Source organism: Lutjanus erythropterus, chromosome 8 (genome assembly GCF_056507025.1).
Source record: "Lutjanus erythropterus isolate fLutEry1 chromosome 8, fLutEry1.hap2, whole genome shotgun sequence".
NCBI classification, from domain to species: Eukaryota; Metazoa; Chordata; class Actinopteri; order Lutjaniformes; family Lutjanidae; genus Lutjanus; species Lutjanus erythropterus.
In genome coordinates, this window is record NC_139324.1 from 25,637,146 (window position 1) to 25,661,106 (window position 23,961).

The following is a 23,961-nucleotide window of genomic DNA, read 5'->3' on the forward strand; positions in this document are numbered from 1 at the left end:
ATGTATCAGCAGTCTGACCCCAGAGGCTATTTCCAGATGTATCCTAAGAGAGTAATTTAATAAAATACCACAAATTAGAACTAAATTAGGACAATCAGCTTGTCAACTCAAACATTACCAGCTGAAATCAAATAAATTCCAGATATAAAATCCTTCATAACAAAGGTTAAGTGATGACTGAAACTGGAACTGTTATTCTGGAAGTGAGATATTTTAATTACACCGCACATCACAAGAGTAGAAAATCAGCTATAAACACTCTGTTAAATTGCATTGTTCCTATCAAATAACATTCAACCGTCCTTCCAGTGCACAAAAATGTTTCTTTACAGACAGAAAAGCTAATGAGAAGAACTGCGTCTGCCAGTTCAACTCTGCTCATACACATGGAAACATCTAGCTTCATTAACCACCAGTTACTCTCAGGTACAATCCTCACTTTGTCTTTAATCTCGTTTTCTCCTTTTGTATTTCTCAAGTGTGACCAACAGGTGGCGCCATGGCAGCTAGCAACAAACAAAGGCCCTGAGTCTGCGTCTTGTTATGAGCAGTGGTGTCCACACTGGGGTTCAGGGGCCACCAGTGGTCCTTCAAACGTTTCCAATGCACCTCAGTTAAAATATGGAAAAGCTACAGGTCATTTTCACTCCACTTTCACCAGCTGAAAAGAATGAAGGACTTTCAAAGGCAGCACCGCCACTCACATCATAAACATACAGTATAAAACACAAAACTTCTTCTGAGGCGTAAATGGGCATCGACAGTAAAACTAGTACCTAACAATGGGCCGTTGATATAAAAATGTTATGATCTGGAGTATGTCATTTTATGGCATAATAGATCCCTGGAGGGAAAGTTAAAGTGACACAGCAGCAGGGCAGTCTAAAAGACCTGAGAAATATTATATGCCATAAAAATGATGCAGTGTATATCAAAATATATGTCAAAATGCACACTGTATACAATAAGAATGTAGTATACAAACAAGAAAGAGGTTATTTAAAGTTTATTTGTTTCTGCTAATATTCTGTCCATCCATCACCTGTAACTTCTTATCGTTTGAAGGGGCAGGAGCCTATCCCAGCTGACACCGGACAAGAGGTGGGGTACACAGTGGACAGGTCGCCAGGTCATCACAGAGCTGATACACAAAGACAAGCAACCATTCACACCTACGGGCACTTTCCAGGAAGCCACCATTAACCTAAGCGGCACATCTCTGGACTGTGGGAGGAAGCTGGATCACTCGGAGACAAGCACGGTCCACACAAACATAAACCCCTCTCAGCCGGCCGGCAGGTTTGAACCCAGGACCTTCTTGCAGTGAGGTGACAATGCTCGCCATCAAAATCTCAGTGGGCTTTAGAGGCTCAAAACAGCATCAGTCCAGCTCAAGGAAACACCCTAACAAAAAAATTGGGGACTCTATATATATATATATATATATATAAATGACCACAGGAACACTAATTCAAAGAGAGACTACCCTCCCCTCAGGTGACTGAGGCTGTAATAGCAGCTGTAGCTGCCAAAATGCCAATTACAAAGAACAGCGGGAGGTCCTCTGAAGGTCAAATGGAAGCAGAGTCCAGTTCAATATCAGTTCTTCACAAAGTCCAGGCTGCCAGGTGGGCAGCGTTGGAGGATAAGTCAAAGGTCAGCAGTAGTGTAAAGTAACTATGACAAACCCCAGTACCCCTAGTTACTAGTTACAAACACACACACACACGCCATTAAGTGTATATATATGTATATTACAAGCAATGTGTTGGATATCACAGTCAAATTACTTATTTAGACCGCTGTATTGAGAGGTTAAGGAGACAGCTATCAGAACCATAAATAGCACTCTGACGGTCAAAGTTGTCACATGATTAAATAGAGACTTGACATTAACATACATGTTAAACAGAAATCAAGAATGCATATCTATATCTATATGACAAAAATACCAAAGAAAATAAGAAATTATTATTTTAATTGACCCTTCTGAAGTCCCAACTCTTTAATGTTTTTATAGTTTATGTAGAGTGAGCAAATAATGCTGTTAGAAAATGGTAAGAAAACTGTGACTGATATGGGTTTGCTGCGGATATTTAGTGGGCCCTATAACCAGAAAGTAAATCCGAAAACTAGAAAACTTATTCTAGGTGAGCAACTCTCACTGGACTGAAAGAGCACAATCTTTAGTTACACTAGTTCCTTATCAAATATCTATGGTTTAAATACAGGCATATCTTCAAATTGGCAATATGAACCACTTGTAAGGACCAGTTCTCCAGCAAGAGTGGTGTTAAATATGAAGGAAAAGAGGAGCCATCTCGGTTGAAGAAAAGAAAGCTCAATAACAAAATGAAATTTGAGGTTTTTGGAGAAATTTAGTGCCACAAACACATTATAAGAACAATTCGAAGTCATACTATGACACAGTGTTACATACAGTAAAAAATGAAGCCTCTGGAAATTTGGCTTTACATAAGAAGCAACAAGAAAGATACAAGAAAAATGCATGTATGATATCAAATGTCTACATTAAGCTTTCACAAAAAATCTGAGTGAAAATAAATGTTCACAACTGTTGGAAAACTTATTTAAAAAAACGGCACACTTAGCGGCTGAGACCATTTCTGAGGGCTGTGTGGGCGTGACAGATCACATTTTTATTGAGCACTGACACAGAAGCTAAGAAATGCCCTGCTGTGGTCAGGGTCAGCAACAAAACCTATTTCAACCACCTAAAGTGTAAGTTATATTTATAATATTTTCAAAGCTTCACTTTGCCGTCAGCCTTTTCCAACGGGGACGGAAATCGCCATCTGCTCTCTTCAAAAGCCACCAAGACTGCTTTGACATATTCAGTAATTACCTCACTGAACACAGGAGTTGCTGGACTACCGCTGCCTCGATCAGTTTGTTTATTTGTGTTTAACATTTTAGTTTGATTCAAACCAACATTAGCTAGCAACAGACCGAGTCAGCTGGAGACCAGCAGCTCCTGTGTTTTGCAAAGTAAAATTATTGCATTTTTCAGATCTTGGTGGCTTTGAAAAGGTGAAGGCTTTACAGATGATGGCTGTTTCACAACGAAAAGGTGTGTCTAACGGCAAAGTTGAGTGGTGGAAATATTCTAAATATAGCGTATACTTGATGGTACTGAATGAATGATACTGATTTCTGCAAGGTTAAATTACTGTTCATAATATAACGGTTTCAGTTTCCTGTTGTTGAGTTGGCTGAGACTAAAAACTAAAAGAGGCCAATTAAGCAGGAGCTGGGAGGTTTTGTTGCACCTGTTTAAGTGGGGCTGGCAAGATTTTTTGTGATTGGTTAATTAAATTAATTGTGTAATTTTTGGAATAAATGTCTGAGCATAAGCACGTCCAATTCAAAGTGTACAAAACCTTAAATAACAATATTTCAAATTTGGATTAAACTATTTAAATGCATACTTTTATGTGCATAAGACCCAAAATCACATAGAAAGCTACTATGAATTTGGGTTTTCAGTGTAGTGAAGTAAATGGAGAGAAGTGTTAATAGATAACTTGCTACATTAGATAAACAATATGTAATTCATATAATTTAAATGGAAATTTGCATTTGAATGAGAACAAGGCACAATGTTCAGAGTAGCATATAGGTTTGAGCAGATGATAATAGTGTGCATAGTTCAAAAACCATTATGTGAAATTAAGTCTTATTGTCTGGGGATTATTATGGTCTGCCGAGAACAGGAAACTGCAGAGCCTCGTGGCAGCAGAGATGGAAAAACATGTTGTAGTGGGCCTTTATTTATGGAGCTGCATGCCATGCCGAGAGCTGCCCTGGGCACTTAGGGCTCCATGTGGGGGGTGAGAGGTGTTGTCCATGTTGGCTGATAATGTGGCCATCATCTTCTTCTCCCCCGCCTACTCGAGGGAGAGTGGAGATATCCTGGGAGGCATGTTCCTCGGCCGCCTGCTGTTAGATTTCTTGTATCCAAAGATGTTTTTCATGCCCCTACAAACTCGCTCACATTCTTCTGCTGCAGTCCGTCCTCAGTCTTCCTCCTGTAACAGCTCCCTGATCTTCCTGCTCTGCTTCCTCTGTACCCACTGCAGGTCCTCTTTGTCCCAGACATGAAATACCTCTCTTTGTCATTCAGTGGAGCCGTCAGTTCTGTGACCCAGGACTTGTCGGAAAAACACTGCACCTCCCCTGGTGGACACGTTTTCAAAGATTATGCATGATGCAGTGTGTCATACTGTCTGCAGCGTTCTCCCCTCGCAGCCCATTCTTCTCCGTCACTGTCTTTGAAGCAGCTTCTCAAAGCCTCATCTGACCATCTCCTTCCTGTCCTTGTGGTCACAGGTTGTTTCTGTATCAGGTACTTCTACACAGGTCTGCAAATACAGTTTTAATCACAGGAAATGGTGTATTTTCTTTCTTCTTCCTCAGTACATCAGTTTATAAGACGAGTAAATCGCTTGTGCAAATATTCACTAGGCTAAAAGCTTTAAGAAATTCACAGTATCTGTTGCTAGGGATGTTATTTGGAAAAGCACAAATAATGCAAACGAAACCCCCCAAAAAAAGCTGCTCATTATTATTCTGGGAATAAAGTCAGCTTCATGATCGACAGGTCTGTGCATCAGTTTCTTTATATCTTCACATCATTGCGGATGGCCACAAGACAAAAATGCCCATGCTGTTAACAACATAGGATTTTGATTTCACCAAGTGGTCGTCTCATTTCGTTATATTCTGTAGTCGCCCCCACCCCGTCAGCGCACTGCAGGCGGCGGGCTCAGAGCTGACCGTTCCCAGCTTATCAATCAGTGAAACGCTCACATCAGGGAGGAACAGAAAGAGCCAGTGAGACAAAATCACTTGTCTCAGCTGGTTTGATTTCTTTCAAACCTCTGCATCAAAATTAAGCTTAAAACTGGCTCAGTGAGCAAATACTTAAGAGATCATTTCGATTTATACAGCTTAAGCTTTATTTATCCTGTTCTAACCAACAGTCACTGTCCCACACTTTATACAGGTACACAGAGACGTCATTATTTGTATCTTTTCAACCCACAAAGGTATCTTTCTCTGTATCTTTATTCAGACAGACGTCCAGAAGTCATGTTAAATCAAGCAAATATTTTTTAACTTAATATTCATTTGCAATGCAGTTGTTGTTCCTTCAAGTAATTTAAAGTTATATAAAGTTTTATGAACTGTTTGAAGCCCACCACCACCTCCTCATTAACTGGGGGATATTGAAAAATCTGAAACAAAAATGTTTTATGAATCAAGATATTTTGCGATGGAAGTAGAAACTCTGCAGTAAAGTGATACAAGTATATAAAAATATCCTTCAGTTAAAGGGATTAATCTCGGTGCATTAAATCAGTGATTCATTAAGATATATGCAACACTTTTTTTTAACTATGCTGAAGTAATCAGGGAGCTGACATTTTCTGAATATTAATAAACAACTTGGGATTGAAAACAAATCAGTTTCTATCACATTATTTGTGCTTTCCAGAATGACAGTTCCGGATTAGGGTGCATCTCTACTAGTTTAGGCGTGATGTGGTTCAGACAGTTCATAAAGCTGATGTGGAGACACATTTCATAATTAATTAAATGGCCACACTAAATCAATTTGAGCCTTTGACAGAACAACAACTGCATCATTAGGTTAGAAAGTGACGTCTTCCTCAACAGAAAAATGCATGTCTAGGTTGAATATGGAGTCAGTTTATTTCACCTCATATTTCTGTTTGTTGTTAGGCGTCAACCTCTAGTGGGTATTGTGATTATGACAGGAGAAGCATAAAGAGTGACAAAATTGGCTTGATGGCTCCAACAAAGAAACAAAGGATTTCAAATACTGTGCAACAAGAAAAGTAAACGTCAAGTTATTTAAACGGTTAAGTTACATAAAGATATAATCAGTAGGATTTGTCCAAGCTCTTTGTAAAATAAGGTTTAAGGTTTGTTATGTCCATGATTTCCATCATATCATTTCTGTCACTTGAGTAAAGTCACTTCTGTCACATGACATACATTATATATGATGTACGTTATTTTAACCCCTAACTTTACAACATAAACCACAAGTGTAATGACTTCTGGCACAAACCACGACTACCTACAGTCTTCTATCCGAATGCAGATACAGAGACAGTACTTGTGTATATAATATTCAATTCTTAACGATTTTTATATTTTATATAGTACTTTAAATTGTATAGTGTCTATATACTGTATGTCTATATACTTTTTGTATTATTCTTTATTCTTAAATAAGAATCCATGGATTTCCTCCAAATAACATTTTATTGTACTTGTACAGTGACAGTAAAAGTTACATAATTTTGTTTGTTGTACAGATACAGATATAGATACAGTGCACCTCCAACTGTTATAGTAACCCCCCAAAAAAAATTCTTGCACAATGTGCTGACATAATAAGTTGTTTGCTGTGGGCAACATCACTTCTGATGCAACAAAGTCTTGTGAAAGCCCTGACAGTAATGTTCCTGCCAGACAACAACAGAACAGTTCACTGGGATGGTGAGTGTTCTCGCATGCTCCAGCTGGACACAGTTGACAAAGTGCGACGTACCATCTGTAAGGAACATATATCAGAGGCACTACCCATCATCCTCTGTGGCACAGTTCCAACCCCATTTGTGTATTTCTGACCTTGGAGCACATAATTGTTAGTCATCATCATTTTCTTCCAGTCATTTGTTATGCTGATTCCTTTCGTATGCATATGTGTGTGCATGTGCGCCTGCGTCCATGTATGTGTGTGGAGAAAGTGCGTCTTCTGCTCCCAGTTGGAGAAGATTATGTTCAGTGTCATGGAAAACTTGGAGAGCTATTAAATGAGGCTCGTATCATGCATCGCCTGTGTGTGCCTCATGTTCCCTCTGCACATTGTGACCGTGGATAAACATGGATTTTCATACGGCAGGGAGATGCAAACATATGTGAGAAAATGCAAAATTCACACAGCCAAATTTGAAAGAATACTTCAGTAATATTAAAAGATAAATAAATAAATAAATCTCTCATTCAAATATTTGTGATGGGGGCTATTTTAGTGAAATAAGATATAAGCCAGCTGCATAATTTGCTTATCACATTTGGAACAAACATAAATGCTAATTTATGCAGAAACAGTGGTGTAATGACGGGCTTTAGCTAATGCTGAGGGTCTAGCCCAATATGCAGCGCAAATCTCTGAAGGCAGAGGAAACAGAAGCACAAATGAATTGCATGCAGGCTGAATACAGCCTTCATACTCTTTAATATGAGCCACAGGCAGTGTCCCTGATGTGCCTGCTCTCCTCCCATGTGAGCAAGAGCCAAGTGGAGAGGATGATGGATATAGCTCCACGAGGACACAGAGATATACAACGATACTTGACATGTTTCCACATGAGTGCCACCGCGTCAGGTTGAGAAGGACATGACAGGTCTTCCTCTTTACCTTTTGCCCCGTCACAAAACCAACAGCACATATTCATATTCAACACGTGCCACCAGTTCAGATGCTACATCTGATAAATTAAAGTGACAGGATTGAATAATTCACCCTAATTACACCTCCGGGAGAACCGGTGCCAGGACTGTTTGGTTTTCATTAAGATCAGGTGAGAACACACTCAATAAGGCCGATGAGTCATACTCTGCGTGACTCATAGTTTACTATTTAATTTTGATAAAACACCAGGCAAATGTTACATCATTTCAGCAGCATTACTTTTAATTTTCAAGCTCTCTGCTGGCACACAGTGATCAATAGACATCCTACCATGGCAAAGTCCCAGTGTGTTCATGCATTATGCAGTGGATGACATGATTATTAAGGCTGTTCTGCACAGGCCATATAAGCACTTTAGTGCTGCTTTTGAGGAGTTGAAATAGGATCAGTGTGACAGTTCATTCAAGGGTCTGCTGTTACACGGATTTTGACAAAATATTCTGTCTGAATCATAAAACATTCGAACTCAAGCAGCCTCTGACCTCTATTTGGCAGATTTGATATGAAGAGAAAGTTAACAATCGGATCAGTCAGGATATAGGGGAGACCGGGGATGGTAGTAACACATGTTGTTTGAGCATCAGTACTTAAGTGGTTATTTTGTTCTAAATCTCTCAAACTTTGATACACAGTAACCATACTTTTCTACAAATTAAACTCACTTGGATGTCTGAGGTAATGTCAAACACAAAAAGTTCTGCTGTTACACTCTACTCCACTACTGATAATACCAGCTGAGGATAGATGTAACAATGAGAGGAAATTAGCTCCAATTTATGAAAATACTGTTTTGAATAAAGTCCTTTCCTCAAAACTTTAAATGTATATGTTTTTGTTGACTGAATTCCTGAATATGTATGTTAAATAACTGTCAGAGTTGTGACAAATGTAAATGGCTGCCCCTGGGCTGCAGGCTTTGACCCCCACATCTTTTGGTCTTGAGTTTGCAAAGTGTTCAGTGCACACAATGTACACATTCTCATCATTTTAATGAACTATTACTATCCACACCCCAAGCAGCCAGTGCATAGCTAAATGCTTGTGGGCTTAAATTTAATTTACTACAGGGAGTTTTTAACTGGTTAAGAAACAGCTGCAGTTTAATACTGATGCCTCCATATGCCCTACATAAGCAAATAAGACCCTCTGATTGGCTATTTCTATATGGTTGTTCTGCTGCCACAAGGTCACATCCTCAGGGAAATGAGATGAAGCAAGCCCGTGTTTACATTTTTCCAAGTAAAGTTATACTGAGAGGCACATTAGTCAGTTAAAAGGAAGACGGAGGAGAGTTTTTATTTAGATAATTTTATTTTTGACATTACAGTTTGTGGTTATGGTGGTGGAAACATTACCACTTTTGTCCACAGGGGTCTCTAAAATCAACACAATATGTAACTTTAAACTAGAGAAACTGCTATTTTATGGTATGTAAGTCAAAACATTGTTTGCACAATTCAATGAATGCTGGGCAAAAACTAATCTTGAAAAAAAAACTTTCTTGCCTGAAAATCAGAAAATCAAACAGAAAATGAGAGTGTATGATATTGATGACATAACTGCAAAATATTGAACAGATTACATGTAATGTCATATGACTAGAAAAAAATGAATAATTACAAAAAAAAGATAACTAAATTCAATAACAGATAAAAAAAAAAAAAAAACAGGATTACTCGTGAGATTACAATATTAAAACATTTCCAAATAAAGAACAATATACTACCATGTGCAGTAAGTACACACATTACAACACTTCACAAGTGTCTCAGCACCACTCTGGTTTTGAGTGAAACCAGTTAATCTTACCATCTGTTCATAATAATAGCTTCTGGTGAAAAATGCTTTCACCATGATTTTGTCCTTTGATCAGAAAAAGGGAACAAAAGCACAGTACAGTGAAGTTCTGCCTTCAGCAGTGAAAATTATGTCATCATCCATAAACTCAACATCTTGGTTAAAGAAACAAGTACAGGAAGGATCAACCACTAACATTAGGTACACAGACCAACTGCTAACATTAGGTACACAGACCAACCACTAACATTAGCTTCACGAACCATCTGCTAATGTCAGCTACCAACAACTAACGTTAACTACACAGCACACCCAGTAACGATAGCTATGCAGAAATTCATTTAGCCAGCTAACTTGTCAATACTATTGCTACAACTACGCCTACTATGCTATTACTGAAAAATATTTTGGGACTGTAGGTGGTGAAGCTGGTGGATGTGTGGGTAAAATCACAAGCCACAGACCAGACTAAGTTAATGGTAATTTAACTTTGAGTGAGAAGTGTGAATAGCAAACTTAACAAAGTACATTTAAATTAAGATAATTACTGCTACTAATCTAATCCTGCACCCAGACATATCAAAGTAAGAAATAGATAAAATGAACAATAAACATTACACAATATAATATATAATAATAATATATAATAGTGTAGCACATAATAGTAATCAAGTGATGTTATTTAATATTGTGATACTTGAATTAGGTTAGTGACTACATTTTTAAGAGGTAATTAACACATTTTTAAAGTAAACCTCCCAACCTTGGTTACAACTAACCAGGTGTTACAACACACCCCGGTCTCCCCTACACGGCTCCCTATGCACTGTTACTTGAGATGTCCTAAAAATAGCAGCTGGGGTGTAAATAAACTGCACTGTCAGTGTGATGTTGGGAAGACGTGAATAATCACTCACTGTCACCTGTGTTTTAGGACATCTCTCTCACTCACCGGTTACCCAACGTTACAGGACGTACAAAAACAGTTGATGTAATTTGTCATCCTGGTGAAGATTTTTTTTTTTTTTTTCTCAGGGTGAATAACATGATAAGCGGTTTAACAACCCGCTTGAGCGCAGGAGCGCGCCTTGCCCGGTGAATTATTGATATTTTTTGGGACATCTTTTCTGTAGGTAGGTCAACATCTTTTGGGGGGGGGGGGGTGTATCTCGGTATGATGCTCCAGTGAGCTGATTCTTTGTGCATGAAATGACTTGACATCCTCCCGACCACCGAGTGTGCGTGCGTGCGTACGTGCGTGGATGCGTGTGCGTCGACAGAGAGAGCGAAAAAGCGGAGGGGGAGGAAGGGAGACAGAGAGAGAGAGAGAGAGAATAAGCAACTTTGTTACCAGGCATAGCTGTGTCTCCTCCGGCACAGCGTGGTAAAAGAGAAGCATTTGGCAGTTATGGTTGATCAGCATTTCTTTCATCCTCTCCGGTGCATTAGAGGCGACGAACGCGTTGAATAGATCCTGTTCCCTGTTTCCTTTTTGGCGGATTAAAAAAAAAAAAAAAAAAAAGATGCGATGAAATACCTAACGAGCCTACATCTTCATCAATGTGCGTGAGGTACGTATTTCTACCAGGAGTTAGACAGAAATTATGCAGACTGTCTTATGTGTGACAAGGCGTGCACTGTGATGCAGAAATTCCAGCTAACCCTCTGTCATTTACATAGCTTTAAATTAAAAAAACCTAGTCTGTAATTGCTTTTTTTTTTTTTTTCATGTCTTAACAAGCAAATGCGTTATGGCTTATTCCCCTCACAGTGGATTTAGACCATTGTTTTGTGCTTATGTCTTGCTTTGACCTTGCTTTTTTTTTTGTTATTTACATAGCTTGAAGGAGTTGCTTTCTACCCCGCTTTTGTTTGAGCCATTTTAAATCAGCAGCCACACAACCAGAAGTTACCTCTGGGTAACAGCAAATGAAGCTTTGACTCATGCAGGCGGCAGCTTGTTGTGTTGGAAGTTGCTTCCATTGCAAGTCTGTTTCATATCACCTTCCTGTGTCTTTTATTTCTAGATGACATTGAGGATATCTTAGCAGGACTGTGAGCATCAGCGTCCGTCATTTGCAGGAAAATGCATCTGTGGATTTCATATGTTTTGCTAAGTGCAACGTCCATGTGCACTGTTGAGATGTTTGGCGGTTATGGAGAAATATGTCAGAGACTGTGTGCCTGCGAGGAGAGAGAGGGGATACTTACAGTGAGCTGTGAAAACAGAGGAATTGTAAGTCTCTCAGACATAAACCCAGTGTACTTCTCCCAGTATCATCTGCTGCTTACAGGGAATCTTTTGAAAAAGCTATCTGCCAATGATTTTGTTGAGTACAAAGGACTTACAATCTTACATCTGGGAAATAACGATATATCTGAGGTTGAAGCTGGAGCTTTTAACGGACTTCAGGGATTAAAACGATTGCATCTCAACAATAACAAAATCGATGCCTTGAAGGAAGAGTTTTTCTTTGGCCTTGAAAGTCTGGAGTATCTACAGATTGATTATAATTATATCACTCACGTGGCGCCAAACGCCTTCAGCAGACTTCGACATCTGGAGGTCCTGATTCTAAATGACAACTTAATATCTACTTTGCCTGTGAACATTTTCCAGTTTGTGCCATTGACACATTTGGACCTACGGGGGAATCAGCTCAAAGTGCTCCCCTACTCAGGTCTGCTGGAGCACATGAACAGTGTTGTGGAGTTACAGCTGGAGGAGAACCCGTGGAACTGTTCCTGCGAGCTCATTGCTCTCAAAACCTGGCTGGAGAGCATATCGTACACAGCTCTAGTTGGCGATGTTGTTTGCGAGTTCCCTTTCCGGCTTCATGGGAGAGATCTTGACGAGGTTTCAAAACAAGAGTTGTGCCCGAGGAGAGCCATCGCTGAATATGAAATGCCACCCCTGCCACATTTGAGCACCGATGCATACTATAGGACAACACCAGCTCTAGTCACGGCCTCCTTCACCTCATCTGGGATTGCGCGGTCCTCATCAAGACCCACCAAGGGACCTCGCCAGTCAGGCAAATTAAAATCAAGACCCACTTCTCGCATACCATCCAACAAACCGCAGAATTATGGCCAGATCATTTCATATCAAACCAAATCCCCGGTGCCTTTAGATTGCCCAACTGCCTGTACGTGCAATCTTCAAATTTCAGACCTTGGCCTGAATGTGAACTGCCAGGAGCGAAAGATTGAGCATATCTCAGACTTAAATCCCAAACCTTACAATCCCAAAAAGATGTATCTAACAGGGAATTACATCCCTGTGGTGCGTCGATCAGATTTCATAGAGGCGACTGGATTAGATTTGCTTCATCTTGGTAACAATCGAATAGCTCGCATACATGACAGAGCTTTTGGCGATTTGACACATCTGAGAAGACTATACCTCAATGGGAATTTGATTGACCACCTCAAGGCTGATATGTTTTATGGATTGGAGACCCTGCAGTTCTTATATTTAGAATACAACGTCATTAAAGAGGTTGCATCCGACACCTTTCAGCATGTCCCCAAACTTCAGCTCCTTTTCCTCAATAATAACCTCTTAAAAACTTTGCCAGTGGGAACATTTGAGGGCCTGACATTAGCCAGACTGAATCTTCGCAACAACCATCTGCGATATCTGCCAGTCAGCGGCGTGCTGGATCAGCTTACAGCACTGGTGCAAGTCGATTTGTTCGAGAATCCCTGGGATTGCTCTTGTAGCATACTGGAGCTGAAGATGTGGCTGGAGCAGCTTAGCACTGGCACAGTTGTAAACAATGTCATCTGTGGCTCGCCTAAGAGGCTAGCTGGGGAAGATATGAGATACATTAAGACAACTAATTTCTGCCCTAATAACTCTGATATACTTGCCTCCATGATCCCTCCCTCGGAAGAATCTTTCCCTGGCAGCACTATCACCATAGAAACATCCTTGGACTCTGACACACAATACAGCACCATTCCTTTATCTGTGATGATTCTTGCCCTCCTCCTCATGTTCATTTTGTCAGTGTTTGTAGCTGCAGGATTGTTCGTGGCAATGAAAAAGAGACGTCAGAAGAGTCAAAATAAGCAGAATAACTCCATGAATGCTTGCATTAGCTCTCTCAACATGGAATACGGCCTTTACAAAAAGGGATCCATTCCCAAAGTCAGAACATCCGCTGGACATGTGTACGAGTACATCCCACCTCCCACTGAGTCCACATGCAGAACTACAGCCCACACCCCGACGGACAGTAAATCAGTGGATGGATTTAGAGACTTTGATGAGTTGAGCGGCGCTTTTCTGGGTAACTCGGATGAAGAGGCAGCCAGTAATGTAATAAGCTCGGAATACAGTGCCACTACTCCAGAGCCGCTTAACAAGCCCTCCACCCCTCACCAAGATGATCTGTGCTACTACAGAGATGTGCTGGAGCCTGACAAGCACACACGCTACAGCAATACGCTACCATGCAAGCATACAGCGCATTCATCGACTCAGTATACCTCAGACTTTGATGCAAGGCATCAATACGTGCACCCAGAGAGGATACAACAGACAATACTTTATTGCACAGCACCAAGTACTGTTTATGTGGAGCCCAACAGGAGCGAGTACTGGGAACTGAAAGCAAAGCTTCATATTGATCCAGATTACCTTGAGGTTCTTGAAAAACGAACAACATTTACACAGTTTTAAAGAGCCTTGGCCCCTGGACAGATGCATTGATGCAATGTATCCATTTTAATCAGGAATGAGACCATGTTTAACAAACAGGCTTCATTATTTTATCACCTTTATTAGAACAATGCATTGTGAGCTACAGTATGCATTTCTGGGAATCATGCTTTACAGGATTGGATAATAAAGGGGAACACAACTCATTTTAAATGATCACTTAACACTTCATCCCCGCGGTGTTTAACAGTTTGGTTTAAATTTGTAAATATGAACAAGCAACCAGAGATTCAGGGCTCTTATGACTAATCCCATCATAAAATACATCCTGGAGGTGTTTCATTGACAATAATGTGTCACTGAGCTTTTACTCTCAAATTAGCTGCATTTCGTGAGTGTTAATGAGCCGTGCAGATGATATGTTCTTATCCCAAAATATAACAGGTTTTTGTTACACTTATACGTATGGCTCCCGGTCCTGTCTTTTCAAATATAATCAAACTCATACATGAGGCTAAATCAGATTTATTCTGCAAGTAAATCTATCTGTAACCATGAATTTGACCTGTAGTCACCTGTGTAGGTGTTGACAGAAGTCACATTGCCTACACATCTGGTAGGAAATTGTGCTCCAGTGAAAAAATGGATTCAGACACATTTAGCGAGGTAGTTTCTCCTCCGGTGTGCACGGCTCTGGAATGATAATACTAAATGCATGAGATCATAAAACAAATTCCAATGTAATATCTCAAAGCACAGATTATGAGGCCAAATCTCTGCCCTGTTGTTTACCAGATTTGGGAGAGAATAATTAATGTATCCTAAAAATATACTGAACTGACCTACAGCAGTGCATATACTGCAGGATAATCTGTCAAAGTCGGTGGCGTTCCCTCAGAGCCTCTCCATCTCCAAACCAACTGCACTTGTGGATTTTGGACACATGTTGCACTTGTATTGAGTTAAATATTAATGTATTGTAAGTGTACTCAGAAGTGTTGTAACTAAAAGATTATAATTGCAACTGTAATAAAATGTATTGCAACTGAAAGAAAACAAGCTTTAACTGTCAAAAAATATGTACAAATGCATTTTCTGGCATTTTTACATAAACATACAGGTTGAACATGCGATTGTCGAGACTGTAATGAGTCTCTTTTTTATTTGTACCAGAACCAAAGCACTTCACACAAAAATCAGCTCATGATATATGCAAAGTTTGACACTCAGTGGGTTACATCAAAGCACATACCTGTGTTTTATTGTATCCTTACAATCTTTTTTCTTAATAATATGTCTAGATACACCTACAAAAATGTCTTCCAGTTGCAATACATTTGAGTAGATTTGCAATACGATATGAGTCTAATAGTTCTCCATATAATTCTGCGTGAAAATCTTGAAAATCTGTTGGCCTCGGCCCATATAAAACATATTTTAAATTACTATTTTTATACAAACAAATATTTCTTTTCATTCTTTTGTTCTTTTACAGAAAAAAATGCACTATTGACTTCTACAAGTCAACAATGATGTCACTTTCTGAAATGCACACTATGGTAACACGTGCATATAGCCATAGAATAGGTTTGATAACAACATACATAAAAGTATTCATGTTAAAAAAAAAATCTTGCACTATGCATAGATATAGAGTATACTTCTAGACAATCTGTACAAAACGCAGCTCATCCCCTCAGTCACCAACCAACACTCATAAACATAACATTTAATAATATTATCACATCGCATAAATGCTTGTTTGAAATTTAACAGACATGAATATTCAGAGGTACTTTTGTACCACATTTTGGATAATTCATCTTTTCTAAAACTTCATATATTTTTAATTATGTGTGTTTTTATGGGAATACTGAGTGGATTTGTGTGTATTGCATTACAAAAAGAGGAAACACTGTCTCATTATTTGACATTGTTTGTTCCATCTGTTTGGTGCAGGGTCGTATGAAATCTGGCAATTTGACTGCAATTAGCTGTTTCTATTGCCCGCCTCTGAAGGAGGGATTGATTGGAAGTGTAACCAATGTGTAAAGCTTTAGCCATGAGATTGAAAAGCACAACAGATGAATGCAGTATAGTTGAATGGTCGTCTTTATGCATAAAATGTCCCATGGTCCTAAGCACATCATCCAGTCTTAATGCAGTCTAACCAATTTCTGGGTCAATAGTGTAAGATTTTCCCTGAGAGTTTAATACACAGAGTAAATTCACATCATTTGCAGTATTATGCACTGAACCTGTCATCTTAGCTCAGCTAATTAGAGGACGTGGTGTATCTGGACCCTGTTTGCACGTCACCATGTATTACACTGCAGCATTAGTCATGCTGTTTATCAAGTATACATTCTTGGTTTGTTGCTTTTCACATGTTCAGAGTCATTTTGTGATTATTTTGTCAGTCGACCTGTGTCTGCTCTTTGGAAATTCAAATGAAATCCACACAGTGAAGCATGATGTAAACCTGCACAGGTTTGTACTTTGTTACATGTAGGATTTTTTTAAAAATCAATATATTGCTGTGAAGTTAGTGGTGAAAACACTGTAAACCTGCAAACATACACAGACAGATCCACACAAACTGTGTTTATTGTGAACAGTGGCCAGCATTCTGTTTGTTTTAGTTCTCAGAATGATAATTATTTTTTAAATGTGTGGTAAATTTTGTACAGCCAAATACAACAGATGAGGAATGGCACACCACAAGCAGGCAAACAGTTGAGTTTGCCAATGTATTTAAAGGATAAACTACACTTTTAACATTTTATTTGTCATTTTCTTTCAGTTTGTAAGAATCTTGCAAATGTATCCGTGTAATGGGACACAGCATTTACTGTATATAACAGAAATTTATAAGGTGTTTTTTTCTCTTTCAGCATTTTGTAAACTGACCAAATGCAGATCTTTGTCACATGTGAGACTACAAATACTGATAATCCAAAAAAGTGTTAAACTGAAATGTGACTGTCCTGTGTATATGTGCAAATGTTTAATTTGCAAAGAAGACAAAGAGGTCCAGTCAGTGTCTTATTCTTATTCCAATTCTTGCGTTTGCTTTTGTTTGTTTTGTTTCATTTTCATATTGAAACAGTGATTTTCTATATATGTCAACCTCTGATTTGTAAATAGAACACTTCATCAGCATTTCCATGCAATCTCGCATCGGCTCTGAAAAGCAAAAACCTGGTCTCTTACTGCAAAAACACAGTGCAACTAGGAATATGTGGGGTAAATATATCTACAATGTGCTGTTTCTTTAGTTGTTAGCTGATGAATAAAAGATATGCATTCATTTGGTATACCCTTGTTTCTGTGTTGCCTTCTCCCTCTAACGCATGGAGTGTGCAGTAAATGTCATAGTGCACGGAGAGGACAGATGTTGAAATGTTGCACAAAACCCCATTGGCATTTTTCAGAACATTACTAAAATTACAATATCCAATTCAAATGCTCATATCAAGTCATTTTCAAGGTTTCAATTAGGCAAATGGGAAATAAAGAAATGTGTTTCATAATCAACATGGAGATGGTATAGTGAGTTCTTTATGATGCCTTAGTTTTACTCAGTATCACCCAAAGACATTTTGACTAAGACCTTAAATGATCAATTCTCTCATGTATAAATGAAATGATTATCTGCTGCCCAGAGCGTTCAAACAGCTGCGCAAACAGCAGAGCAGGCCTCGGGCAGAATGACAAAGTATACCCAGGCTATACCAAATGTGACTCTCGCGTACACGTTTGAATTCAAAAATGTTTGATCTGGTGCCTCGTTTGCTGTGTCAACTGTGATGTGCACAAAGCTGGAATAAGTTTGACCTTACTGTAACTGCAATATGATCACATCTGCATGCACATACAGACATTCACAGACAACCTATATTGGTAGCAGACATAGCTTTCTGGAAGCCCAGTATCCATGGAAACATCCAATTACCTGACACAGAAAAACAATTCTAGAGCGAGCAGCACAATGCTGACAAAGAGAGTGAACTCATTTGCAACTTGGCTTTTTGACATTTATCTGATTATTGTATGTCACGCGTCTCTAAACTGTACACATTGTCTCTGAAAGACTAAAGACGACTTGCGGGGAAATGTATCTCGCCGCACTGCATTTAGCCGTGACTGACGAGCACATGATCTCTGTCTGAAGAGTGTAAATCTGAATAAGACAACTAACCGCTGTGGATCATCTTTGACTCATCTGTTTGTCAGATTGATGGTGTTATGTTGCTTAGCAGCTTGAAGACCCCAATTTTGCGAGGGAGCGGGAAATTAGGGCAGATCTACATTATGTAAGCTTGAAAAGATGTGTCAGGCAGTGTGAAGACAGCATATGACTGCGAGCATCCACCAAAGGGAAAACCTTTACTATCTGCTTACATCAGGCAAGCAAACACAGTAGAAATACCACTGACTCAAACCTCCTTGATATGTCTCTCTTTCTTTCAAAATGGAGATGAGAATAGAATCTCACATCTGGCGACATATGTACGGCTTCCAGTTGTTAGTCTCAGACTACGTTTCTGTCCCCGAAGCTCTTTCAGTCTTCTGTTTCCCTGTGCAGCAGTGCTCCGTTTCGCTCTTTCTCACTTTGTGTGTGTATGTGTGCTTGAATGTGTGTGTCTGGATGCATAAATTATTGACTCTGAGTGTATTCATGCTTGCCTCGAGGACTTCAGCCAAGCAGTGTAGCAAGACCTTTATCCTCTCTTTTCGTCTTTCAACATTTTTGTCTCAATAAACCTTCACAGCAGCGAAGTAAAGGGCTTCACTAATAATTTATGCTGTACATCGTGTACATAAACTGTCATTTATCTGTGTCCAGTGTGCTTTTATATGCTCCATGCAGTAGGCAATATGAGGAGGGATGTCATCCCCCTTGTAAGAAAAATAACCTAAATGAATCCCCCTTGTTAACTTGCCATCCCCCCTCTCCAACCCCTCGTAGCAGAGAGTGCAGGGGCAGAGGGTTTGTTTAGTTTGAGTGTGTTAGTTTAGTCTGCCTGAGTCATTGATCCTTTATCTGACTGTTTGTGAAAGTTAGAATCTCTAACCATGACCATGACTGAAATATCAATAATCTCATGTGCATTGTGAATTGATTAATCCATGGCGCTGAAGTACCACATGGATTTGTACTTGAAACTGACCCTTCGCTCATCCCCTCCCGTGAACAGCAACTGTCCGATCAGTTAAGCAGCCATATTAGCTTTGTATTTCTCTACATGTTGAAACTGCTGCATGGGGTTGAAACTGCTGCAGAACGTGAGGAATGGATTAAACTAAACTGTTAAATCTGTGCTTTGTTAAAGTCTTTATCTGTCCTAAAATAAGCTGCAGAGTTAGCATGTCTAGCTAACTAGCACTATCTTACTACCTGCAGTAATGTTACCTTGAGCCAAACAAATACCACTGCATTTGCCAAGTGTAGGGCTTATTCCCAGGGGCTGAATTTGGATTAGTTATGTGGGGATTTGAGGAGGAAGATGTGGACCAATGAGGATGCATCTCTCTGGCTCGCTCTCTTACGTCTAAGCTGGGCTAGTTTAGCTCCTATCCTGGCTCTCTTCCTGTAATGACCATCTCAAGGTCCACTGCACTTAATCTAATCCCTGTGCTTCCTTTTTTCCATGTTAATAAGTGTATTTCTGTTGTCTATTCTATACATATACGTTTTATTTCACCATTCGACCAGTGTCAGTGATGAGATGTAAGCTAGCTTTAGCCTCAGTCTTTTAGCATTAATATTAATATCACACATGCACCAAATAACTAACTTTGCATACGTAATACAGTCTCACAGGGTTATCATTTTAAAATGTGTCAGAAATATTAAAAAGCCGGCTGGAGACGGATTTCTCAGCTGATGCACAAGGAGTTCAAACATCAACGCTGACTCACGTTAGCTAGCTACACTGATGAAATCTGCTAGCGAGACTCATTATAGCTGACAGAATCCACCGTCATCAGCTAGAAATGAGAAGCTGCTTTTGTTTGCTCCTCTGAGGAATCAAATACCTATTGCTTCAAATATTACTCCCAATTTTGATGTTAAGTCTGTGAAAATGGAAAGCCTGCCAAGCGTAGCAACAGTAACTAAGAAAGGCAGGGCTTAGTGAAGGATCATTTGCAGATGGTATTAAAAACTACACAGAACCTAAAGAGTCGTTTATGAGTTGGTTCTCTATAGTGAACAAAACAAACCAGGTCCACCCCCCTGTTTAAAATTAACAAATCACATGTCATGGTAATGTCCATTGTTTAACTGGATTTGAAGAGAAATTACATGCTGCAGGGGTAGAGTGGTATTTACAAACCCAGAGAGGGGGATTTGGATTTGGGATGTGCTAAACTTTGCCAGTATATTTGCAACAACTGGAAACAGTATGTGTGAGACACACTAATATTTATGAGGGCTTATCCAGGCTTATGACTGCCAACCTGAGAAAAGTGACAAAATCCTTCTTCATCCCCCCATTTAGTACTCTACACTAAACATGAGAATGATATTTCACATCAAGAAAAAAGAAAAGCTTTGGCAAAAGGCGAAATAAAATGTTGTGTTGTGAATAAAGTGAATTGATGTTTATAAGAGGCTTTATAGCTCTTGAGTGCTCTGTATTACAATGTCAGACTGTTGGCTGTATGCATAATGTCATTCTCTGAGATTTCCTGCCAATATTCATACAAATTAATAGTATTCCCCAATTCAACATTAGGCACACTGAATAGTGCATTTTCCCTCCTTCACTCACTGGCATACTGTGCATCTCTTATGCTGCTCGGCTGATTCGCTCATCTCACATTAACCTCTGTCCATGCCTGATATCCACCCTCTTTTTATCAGCCCCCTTTTCCTCATGGCTCTTCAGCACATCAAGGGCATGTCCTTCTCTGTATCCTGGCCTGAAGTGTCACTATAACAGCCTAGCAGGCTTTGGCCTGTAATTTATAGTGACAACAAACATGCCTCGATGGACAGCATACCACATTTGTGAATATGTTGTAAAATATGTATTTACAGCCAAACACTAAGACAGTTTTTTTTTTTTTCAGTCTCATGGTGGATTTATTTATAAATGCGACACACCAGCGTGATCCACTATAGAGCTGTCTCCTCCTGATTTGAAAAAGATGTGACCTGAAAGGGCCCTGTTTGTGTTTCCTCATTCAGTTGAGAGATGGGAGAGACACAAATCTCACAATGAAAAAGCAGCCCTGTCTGAACAATAATGGTACACTCAAGATCACAGACAGTTAAAAAGGGTAGGATTTTCTCCAGAAGCACTGGCTACTGACCGTGATGACCAAGATTATATATTTAAATGTAAAGTCAAGGATTACTTTAATACATTTCCACAGTGCTTTAATTAAAAACATATTTTCAGGGTTACATTTTGTATTATTTTGGACAATCTTTTCTTAGTAGGGACATAATTTCACACAGTGAGGTGAATCTGACTTGGCTGTGAAGCTTTTGAATCAAGTGCTATGATGTGTGAGTGGACTATTACAGATTGCCCATGTACTGTGGCAGCCTGAATTTAAATGCAGCCTCTGCTGCACTGTTGCACATTTCCTTCCTCTCTTTCCTGACCATCTCCTAAAACCAAACTGACAGCTGGAGGAGGGCGGCTAACCACTCGCCTTTGTTCAAATGTTCAGTTCGTTCTGACACGTAGCACTTCAATCTGATCAAACCTCTCCGCAGAGGGAGAAGCTAACTATAATAATCATTCTGCTAACATATTTCCTACGCCCATACTTACCAAAAAAGTGACAGCACAAATTGTACTAAACGGCCTAATTGAGTTCATGTAACATTACATCAGTCCTGCGCTCCTTGGTCCTGGGCTAACGTCCAATTCACTGTGGTTTAAAGCTTATAGTGGGTGATTTTTATATCAGATTAATGCTCAGTGGTAGTAGTGGCAGCTAAGTATAGACAAAGGTGTAGTGTAAAAAGTGTCATACTACACTAAACACACTACCATGATTTATTTTATGATTGATGATTTCTGAACCATTTTCATGAGTTAAGATTGTTATTGGATTCCTAAATCAGTTTTTGCTGTCTTTTGTTGTTACTGAAGTTCCTGGGGACAAATCGGAAAAGAGTTATCTGCAGTGCTGTGCATTTATATGGAAATGCTAGCTGAAAATCATAACCCTCTAAAAGGAGTTGAAGCGCATTGCAGAAAATACCGTCTGGGACCAAGGCTTCTTATTTCACTATTGTACTCAGAGGAACAGTATATGTGGTTGATCAAAAGCTAAAAAGGTCTGTAGGTTTGGTACAGCTTTACTCTGAGAGACTGGATTCACTTTCATCTTGTCTGTTATGTAAATTTTCCCTTTTAATTTCAAGTCGACAACATTTATGTTTTCTTTCTAATATAACCACTAGACCACAAATCATATGTGGGCAATATGAGTGAAAATTCTTTTTTTCTTTTTGGAAATGCAATATTTTCACTCCAGCACAGTGTCAGATAAATGATGCAACACCTACTGAGCCGATAAGGGCTCTTGGTCAAGGACAATGCAGTACAATGCAGTAATAGACACCATGTTTCCATCCAAAGTACCCAGAACTTTTTGTCCCAGGAACTAGTTTTCAACAGTGGTAGAAAGAGTACTGAAAATCTGTCCTCAAATAGAAGTACTGTTACATCACTGAATTTTTACTCATTTACAAGCAAAACTACTGGTGTTGAAAAATACTTAAGTAAAAGTACAAAGTGTTCTTCTAAAAAACTACTCAGCAGATTATTGTCTTTTTAATCAAAGATGTTTAATGCAATGTAGGAGGCATTCAATCTAAAGGGGTTTCTGTTTCTCTAAATCTTCAGTCTAAATTACGTCCAACTCCTGTTCTGTTTTTGGTCAGTGGTCACAGTCATCTCTCCAAACCTGCTAATGGTGCAGGTTTTTTATGTCTATATATCACGGTTGTCATTGGCTCAGTTGTGATCAGATAGCCTTATTGGCTACAAAAATATTGATGAAGGTTTTGGATATTAATTCAAATTGAACTCAGGACTCAATTTTGATTTTAAAGTAAGTAAATTACATAGTGCCATGCATACTTCAGTAGAGTAAATTTATAGACTTGAAAAAAAAAACTCCCCCCAAAAATGACTTAATTACAGTAATTTGTGTAGTTGTAGTTAGTTATTTTCATCCCTGCTTTTCAAGGAACTAAAAGGTTCCTTCAACCCGTTGGTGTCTGTGTTTCCAACATGGTCTAAAGACCCGCAAAGAATAGGCAAATTAGTCTGCTGACATCTGAAAAAATGTCAGCTGTTCTTACGTGCTATTTTTGCACATTCACTTTATCATTGTGGGTTGATATTTGCAATGACTGTTGGATTTTGATCTCAGCATATATGTTGAATAAGGCCTGGACTTTGTTGTCAGTCCTGTCATTGCTTTCTTCTGTAACTCCATGTGATGTGTCACAGCACAATGAACAAACTAAAAAAAATACTTTGTGGCTTTAAAAATAGTGGCTAAAATAAAATGTTGAGCCATGCATCCACCCCACTTCCTACAGGCAGGGACCCTCTCCCTCTTTGTACTACATCTCACACAGCTGTAGCTGGTTTACAACTTGAAAGCCTGATGTGTCTCTTTCAGCCACTAACTGGTACTGTGCCCTTCTGTATGAGTCGCTGAGAGGCAGTGACAAAACGTTGGTGTCTGACGAGTTGAGAATGAGACCAGCTCTACATTGCAAGTGCCACCCCCCAAAGTTCTGGTACCTTTGGTAAATACTATTCCCTGAGGAGAGACTTTTTTGGCGGGTACAATAATGCCCTGGGACCTCATTCAGATCCTGGTCCCTACAGTGGAAATGCACTGAGTTCCTCCAAGGTTCCTTGTCCCTGGGGAAAGTTCCTGTGGTGGAAAGGTGGCCCTCATCCCCACACATGCTTTG

At 39.4% G+C, this 23,961-nt stretch overlaps 1 protein-coding gene across 1 annotated transcript; it reads left to right on the forward strand.

Moving 5' to 3' along the window:
* The first annotated feature begins 10,026 nt into the window (after positions 1–10,026).
* slitrk5b (SLIT and NTRK-like family, member 5b) lies at positions 10,027–14,560 on the forward strand. Its single transcript, XM_084725044.1, has 2 exons — positions 10,027–10,899; positions 11,356–14,560. The coding sequence occupies exon 2, from the start codon at positions 11,415–11,417 to the stop codon at positions 14,016–14,018; it is 2,604 nt and encodes an 867-aa protein (XP_084581170.1). The 5' UTR covers positions 10,027–10,899; positions 11,356–11,414; the 3' UTR covers positions 14,019–14,560.
* Positions 14,561–23,961: the final 9,401 nt, after the last annotated feature.

What these genes read in the sequence shown, in the direction of transcription:
- slitrk5b (XM_084725044.1), top strand. Translation starts at nt 11,415, where the DNA reads ATGCATCTGTGGATTTCATATGTTTTGCTAAGTGCAACGTCCATGTGC.